This window comes from Carassius carassius, unplaced genomic scaffold, assembly GCF_963082965.1.
Source record: "Carassius carassius unplaced genomic scaffold, fCarCar2.1 SCAFFOLD_88, whole genome shotgun sequence".
NCBI classification, from domain to species: Eukaryota; Metazoa; Chordata; class Actinopteri; order Cypriniformes; family Cyprinidae; genus Carassius; species Carassius carassius.
The window spans coordinates 152,501-160,000 of NW_026775142.1; the positions used below are offsets into that span (position 1 = coordinate 152,501).

At 43.6% G+C, this 7,500-nt stretch overlaps 2 protein-coding genes across 3 annotated transcripts in view; both read right to left on the reverse strand.

The window, feature by feature from the left end:
• The window catches only part of LOC132137471 (neuromodulin), a 13,290-nt gene extending 12,515 nt beyond the window's left edge, over positions 1-775 (reverse strand). The window contains exon 1 of the mRNA XM_059547488.1: positions 478-775. Coding sequence (XP_059403471.1) covers positions 478-507 — 30 coding nt within the window. The 5' untranslated portion in view covers positions 508-775. The remainder of the gene's footprint in view (positions 1-477) is intronic.
• A 2,465-nt stretch (positions 776-3,240) lies between these two features.
• Positions 3,241-7,500, reverse strand: part of LOC132137470 (myelin protein zero-like protein 3) — a 4,814-nt gene continuing 554 nt past the window's right edge. The window contains exons 2-7 of one of the 2 annotated variants that reach the window (XM_059547487.1): positions 6,218-6,387; positions 5,467-5,677; positions 4,277-4,439; positions 4,148-4,208; positions 3,552-3,662; positions 3,241-3,521 (exon numbers count right to left, since the gene is read on the reverse strand). In XM_059547487.1, the coding sequence (XP_059403470.1) occupies positions 3,591-3,662; positions 4,148-4,208; positions 4,277-4,439; positions 5,467-5,677; positions 6,218-6,387 (677 nt within the window). In that variant the 3' untranslated portion in view covers positions 3,241-3,521; positions 3,552-3,590. Of the gene's footprint in view, positions 3,663-4,147; positions 4,209-4,276; positions 4,440-5,466; positions 5,678-6,217; positions 6,388-7,500 lie in introns of both variants that reach the window. The other variant, XM_059547486.1, reaches the window with a different exon arrangement.

Sequence of the window (7,500 nt, forward strand, 5' to 3'; positions counted from 1 at the left end):
CTCCGCTGATCGTAACGCTCGCGTTCTTCTCGCGTTGTGCTCGCGTCGCGCTCAATGGGGCGTGAGAACAAAAGAGCCGCTGCGCGTTCTCGCGAGTGAAGATGTTCAACACGGGCTCCTCGGTTTCAGTCTGCTTTCAAAGCGCCTTCACAACATTAAGCACCAAACCTCCCGTGTTCTTAATAAGTCGGTAAAGCCGTTATCTACCGGAGCCGTTCACCGGAGACCCGCCCCGAGAGCAAGCAATGCTTCATCACCTTCATCTCCAGAGAAATCATTATCATTCCTGTGACACATTCATATAAGTGTGTGGATTTCCTCAGAGAGCCTCATCACACACACACACACACACCACACCCTGAAACTCTCTCACACACACACACACACACACACAGCTGCACTACTACACTCACACCTGACGGACAGGTACAGTCTCATCACATCATAATCAGGTTACAGAGGAATCCCGATATTTACCGGTTTAGTTCTCCTGATACAGCACAGCATAGTGTTATCCTTTCAGCACCTCGCTCTGCTGCTTTGCTTTTTCCGTTTCTCTCTCTTCTCTCTTCTCTTCTCTTCTCTTCTCTTCTCTTCTCTTCTCTTCTCTTCTCTCTCCTCTCTCTCTCTCCTCTCTCTCTCTCCTCTCTCTCTCTCTCTGTTCTCACACACTCCGGCTGTATCAACAGCTGATGACTCTGATGCTTAAACTCATCACAGCTGAGCCTCAGTCACACTGTCTGTCTGTCTGCGCTGCCACTGCCAACAATGAGAAGAATCCCACCCTATAAACCCCCTCCCTCACGCTCACGCGCGCGCGCACACACGCCGATGAACCCGTTGCGCTCTCAGACGCGTGCGCGCGCGCGCGGCCCCGCCCTGACCAGGACTGAGTCCACGGGGTCCGGCGGTGGATCTGGGCGGTGGTCTGCTGCTGAGCTCTGTGGGGGCTGTAACGCAGGAGCGGGGCACATCAGTCTGCTTCCCGAGCGCCGTGCACATGGTAACGGCTCTGGATCGATGCCCATGTGATCACCGGGGTGTGGATCCGCTCCTCCCCAGCTGTCAGTCATTCCTGAGACTCTTTCAGACCCATCTTCATCAGAGCTGCTGTTCTCGTGACGCTAAAACATCATCCTCTTGTTCTTCTGCGTCTGTGAAGGTCAATCCACCCACATGTTCAAACACAACTGCGCTTTCCCTCACAAAAACATCTCTGAAACACATTTATTGCTATAGCGCTTTACACCAGCAGCTCCACAGAATTAATCAGGATAGTGTTGTGAATTCATCAGTTATAGAAGAGAGTGAAACTCTCATTAACAGGGAATCAATGGCAGAAATCAATCAGGTTCATTGATGAGGACAGATAGACGACTGATTCTCGGTGATTCACGCCTTCATTTGTTGTCGGTTTAACTGGAATGACATTTTCACTGCAATGTTTCTGCATGAGGTCTTCACGTGCATCTAAAGAGACTTCCTGGTCATTTTAGGATCCGTCCCACAAACTGACATCAGAACAAGAGGTCAGAGATGCAGAGGTCACAGGTCACAGGTCAGCATCCTGAATTCAAGGTCCTCTTGAATACTGATTGTTGGCGGCACAATCACTGATGCTTGGAAAATTAAAGAAAACATTATTCCAAACCTGTCAGACATTCCCTCTTCTGTGGAACCGAAGAAGACGTTCTGTGAAAGGGGTCTGTGGTTTCTGTCTAAGCACTGATAGTCGAACCTTCTTCAGAACATCACTGAAGAAAGAAAGTCATACAGGTTTAGAACAACCTGAGGGCGACTCAATCATTCATGAAGGAACAATCTTCTGAACATCAGCTTTGAATCTTCTTGGATTGTGAAAAGCTCTTCACAAATGTCTTAAAGTCACTGTGAAATCAAAATTTATTTTTTTCCCCATCAATCAATTCCCATTAATCAAAATCAAGCCCGGTCATGTATATTTTTCTTCATTCTAGAAGCCGTTTAATGAATATAAAGACAATTGTAACTTTGAGGAAGTACGGTTCATTGGCTGCTGTAGGGAAATAACAAGATGAATAACAACATGCAGCACACAGTAAAACTGTTCTCACTACAAACCAGTGTGTTCATAATTAAGATGATACATTAACCCTAACTAATCTACAATATCAAGCAGTTAAACCAGGAGCAGCAAAGGCCGAGATTTAGGTGTGAAACTCTTCAAACTCTCCATTCGCAGGAGAATCAAACATGCTTTCTTTGACATGTGATGAAGATCTCTGTCGTGTCAGGTGTGTGTGTGTGTGTGTGTGTGTGTGGGCTACAGGTGTAACAGTGTCTCAGTAATCAGTGCAACACATTCTCACTGATTCCTTCTTCTGCAACTGTAATGCATTTACATTTTGCTGATTCGGATCGTGTGTGTGTGTGTGTGTGTGTTTGAGACAGACACCCTAAACTAACTACACCTCCACCCCTGATCAGGCCGGCAACTGTTGCCAAGGCAACCACACGGAAACCTCTGACTCCAGCTGATGGTGAAACTCCATCCATCGCTCCCTCTAGTGTGTGTGTGTGTGTGTGTGTGTGTGTAACAAGACCCCACGGACACCACTGATGCGCCGTCTCCATGGCAACAGGCCAGAGCGGATGACTAACACACACACACTCTCTCTCTCGTGGATGATCGGAGTTGTGACTCACACTGGGCTGTAAGATATTTGTCAAAGCATCAAGAAACCTCTTCAGAATGGTTTCAGATCCTGGGTTGGAGAATCAGAACCAATCATGAACCAATCACATCAGCTTTCCTTTGATCATCATCAGGTTTCATCTTGTCATGTGAACGAATGATGAGTGATACAATCATTTCCCTCTACACAAACATCAGAGACTTGTTTCATTTAAAAGCTCTTTATTTATATTTTGTTCATTGTGCTAATACTAAAATATATTTGATCATAAATATTCTTTTTTTAAAAACAGTGATAACAGCTAAACCCTGTTAAAGCAAGTTAAAAACATCCTTGACAAGCTGCACTCAAAGCCATTATAAAGAATAAACCTGCTGTACAGTGCATGGAAATTAATGAACATGATCATATTTCAGCATTAACTGACAGCTGTCTCGTTAATTAAACCGCTGAAATCAGTCAGTAATCAAGCCTGCGATAGAACTGGAGAAAACGCCAGAAGAAGCAAACAGCAACAAACTTTCAGATGCTCATGTTTCTTCTCTATGATTGTTGTTACATGAGACATGGATCAAAGATATATTTATTTAAACAAACAAGATCTGTCCATCAGAGTAACAATTACACACACATCAGATCTCAGCCAATCAGAACGCTCCAATTTCTCCAGAGAGTGATCATGTGACCGTCTGAGGTGAAGCTGTATGTAGATTCTTCTGAGTCACAGATTACAGTAACACAGTCCATTGATTCTGTCATAAATGACCAAACTCACCCACTCAAGAAAAAGTCTCAGCAGCACAATGGCGTCTGGGGTTTAGTAAACTTTATCCATGCAATAAACACCTGTGCGCGCACACACACAAACACACACACACACACACACACACACACACACACACTCAAGCTGCTCGTCTAACACTGTGACTCAGTGAAGCTGTGTTCATGTGGTTTCTCATGCATGTAGTCATCCTCATCTTTAAGGTCCTGAAAAAAAACACAAGTCACATTTATTTCTATAGAGCTTTATACAGATCGTTTCAAAGCATCTTTACAGAAATAGAGAGGAAAATAACAGTGTCGATGTTGCAGAATGCATCAATTAAACACAACAGAGCACAAGAGTCAGCTCCAGATGAAGAAACTCTACAAGGAAACTAAAACATTTTAACAATAACACACAGACCTGTTGTGTGTACCAATGCTGTTCTCATCTGTTTGCATTCGTTTAACTTAATCATGTTTAATAGCTGAATTCATTTCCCATGATTCCACCAATCAGAGAGTAGCAGTGAACAAAGCTCTGCCCCCACACACAGATTAATCAATATAAATATGTATTTGTTTTAGATTTTTATGTGTCACATACATGTTTATACGAAGCGCATATAACGCTTTTATGAAGATTTTTTTTTAAATCCTTATGGGAAAAATGAATGTGATCATCGTCCACAGGACAGAGACTGGTTTACCTTGAAGTAGCAGCAGCACAAGCGATGTTTCTGCTGTGTCTGACCGTAGAAATACTCCTCTCTGTGAACAGACACACAGTCATCACTCTCATCTAACATCTGTCTGAACCGCTGGACATCAGCTCTTACCCAGTGACCTCCTCGATGGGCGAGTGATGGGCGGCGGGACGCTTCTCGGACACAGAGCAGCACGGACACAGGATTCGTCCCAGCAGCACCAGTGTGATGATTCCTGACGGCAGCAGAACAAACACCAGCAGCACACCCACATCTGTGAACGTCACCGAGCGTCCTGACAGAAACACACACGGCACACGCTCAACACGTGACAACTCAACCAGCAAAACTACCATTACACTGTGTCCAGGTCATATTTCACCCCGTCAATAATAAAACCAGAAATTACAAAAAGACTACATTGTGACATTAAATTCATGACAATTAATCACATTTCCCCCAATTTCTCCTCACTGTAATTAAAATCACAAGCTCATTACGGCCCATGTACATTACTGAATAAAATCCAATTCACTTTAACAAATATTATAATGTCTACATCATCAATGAACATCTTTTTGGTCAACACTTTATTTATGTAGCACTTTATACAATACCGAGTGTTAAAATAATAGTTCAGCCAAAAATAAGACTGTGCTGAAAATGTGTTCACCCTCAGAGTGAGTTTCTTTGTTCTATCAGACTTGGTGAAATTTAGAATTACTTCACTTGTGAAGCCAAAAGCTGTGTGTTTAGGAGATAAAGCCCATAATAATATTTCCAAAAATCCAGACACATATTTGTTTAGATCTGTTTAAACGCTGCTTGATCTGTGCAGATTTCTCTCCTGATTCAGACCAGAACACTTTTTCACTGGAGGAAGTGTTATTATGGATTATAGACTCTATGTGTTTGAGTTAAAATCATCTTAATGCTGGATGTGTTTCATCTTTTGTCTTCTCCAGATGTTCACTGATGGACTGGAGTGCTGTGGATTATTGTGATGTTTTTATCAGACTCTCATTCTGACGGCACCCATTCACTGCAGAGCATCCATTGATGAGACACTGATGCAATGCTACATTTCTACAAACCTGATGAAGACACACACTCATCCTGATCTCAGATGAACTGAGGGGGAGCTCATTCCCTTAAAGCAGCATCACATGAATAACAGGAAGATTATTTACTTTAGTTAAATTGAGTTCATATGTGCTTAATTCTCAAGAAAGCAGTGCCACAATGCTAGAAGACTGAATCCACACAGACAGATTCAGGGGTGAAGCGTGACCTGCACGTGTTCGTGATCATGTGTGTCTCACTCTGGGGTGTGACGGTGAGGACGGTCTGGGCCGGGTGTCCGTGGACATCAGGAGGGTTGCGTACGGCGCAGGTGTACGTGCCGTTATCAGTGAGAGAGGCGTTCAGAAGCTGTATTGATGCTTCGCCTCGCGACGGGCTGCCGTCCCACTTCACACGACCCTTAAAATAATCATCCTCCGGCAGATACGCCTGAGATGAGAAGTGAAAGAACTGCAGACAAACAGAACATGGACTCAAAACCAACTCTTATTCATATTCTGCAGATAATTCTGTTATGAGTCTGAAGTGCTGATGAGAGACAGACGATTCAGTGAAGTGAAGTGTGATTCAGAACCAGCAAATCACTGCCAGACAGTAATGCAATATTTCTCTAAACACATAACTAAATACCAGAATACAAACAAGAAGGACTTCATTGAAAGAGTCAGTGATGGTTTAAATGAAAGCATCTAAATAACCTAATTCAGAAAGAATCAAAACACAACGCTCCATTTACATCCTGAGAACAGCTGAGCTGAGGTACACTACTGAATTAAACCAGTCGTTTTCTGCACACCACGTCTCACACTGCACGAGTGTAGGCTTGCATCTCTGTCTGCTCCATCTTTCACTGCTTTATGAATTCACTCCTAATGGATGCTGGGGTCTCACCACACAACACACATCCTACTCATGTGACTTCCTGTGGCCTGAGCGACTCCTGACCAGGGATTCATGATTTATGAACTCAAAGTCTTAAGAGCTACTCACCAGTATGGCAGGACCTCCGCTCTCGGGTCTGAAGGACCAGTCGATGGACATGAGGCTGGTGATGGATCTGGAGGAGGTGAAGGAGCAGGACAGCGTGACGGTGGCTCCTCTGACCACGCTGACCTCTGCTGGAGCCACGACTGAGATACAGCACACACTCCTCAACAGCACTGACACACACACATCAGTGAGGACAGGGCTTCACTCAGTGTTCACACTCACTGTTCTCATATTCCTTGTTTACAAACTCACTGTGCACACTTGATCATCACACACTCCTCAGTGTACACACACTCATGAAGTACAGACTCACTGAGCACACTCATTACACACACACACACACACACACACACACACACACACACACACACACACTCTCTGTCACAGTCATGTACGGCTGTAAGGTCTGAGTTTTGATGCATCACTCTCAGTGTAGTTCATTAGTGTATATTATTATGTTATAAACAGTGCAGTACAGGAATCAGATACTTGTCATATCCAATGTTCAGTTCCTCAGTACATTAAAAGTCATAAACTGCCAATTCTCTGATATCATATCAAACACTAGAGCTGTTAATGAGTGAAGGGTTAAATTTCAGTTGACTAGACTCAGTTACATAACAGGGACAGCTGCATAAACACATCCACTACTGTCTTTATAACTAGACACTCTCCAAGGAATAATTTAGTCATACTTTCTGGATTTAAATTAGATCAATATACCTATTTATGTAATTTACTTTAATAAGTTATGACTACTCTTACAGAAAAAAACACTGCTATCTTCTAAGACTAGTCAGTGTATGCATCTGGCAGAACCAGAACCACGGATGACTGAAAATCCAGTAAATAAAACAGCATCAATGCATGTATGAGCTACAGATCATCGGATGACGTCACTTCTGGGACGAGCCGTGATCTCACAGCGTGACGTCACTTGTCTCATCTCATCTAAACTCTTACGTGTGTGTGTGAAGAGTGTTTCGATATGACCTTCAGTATCAAGAAATTCTTCAGATAAACAGTCACAAACATCACAAATGAACTGAATGCTCAGATTTCTATAACTTAACCCAGTTGACTACAGATTTATGTACAGATGCATGTACAGTTCTCTCTCCACCCTCGATACCATGACTTAGGTGCCCTTGAGCAAGGCATCGAACCCCCAACTGCTCCCCGGGCGCCGCAGCATAAATGATGAACACTGCTCCGGGTGTGTGTGTGTGTGTGTGTGTGTGTGTGTGTGTGTGTGTGTGTGTGTGTGTGTGTGTGTGTGTGTG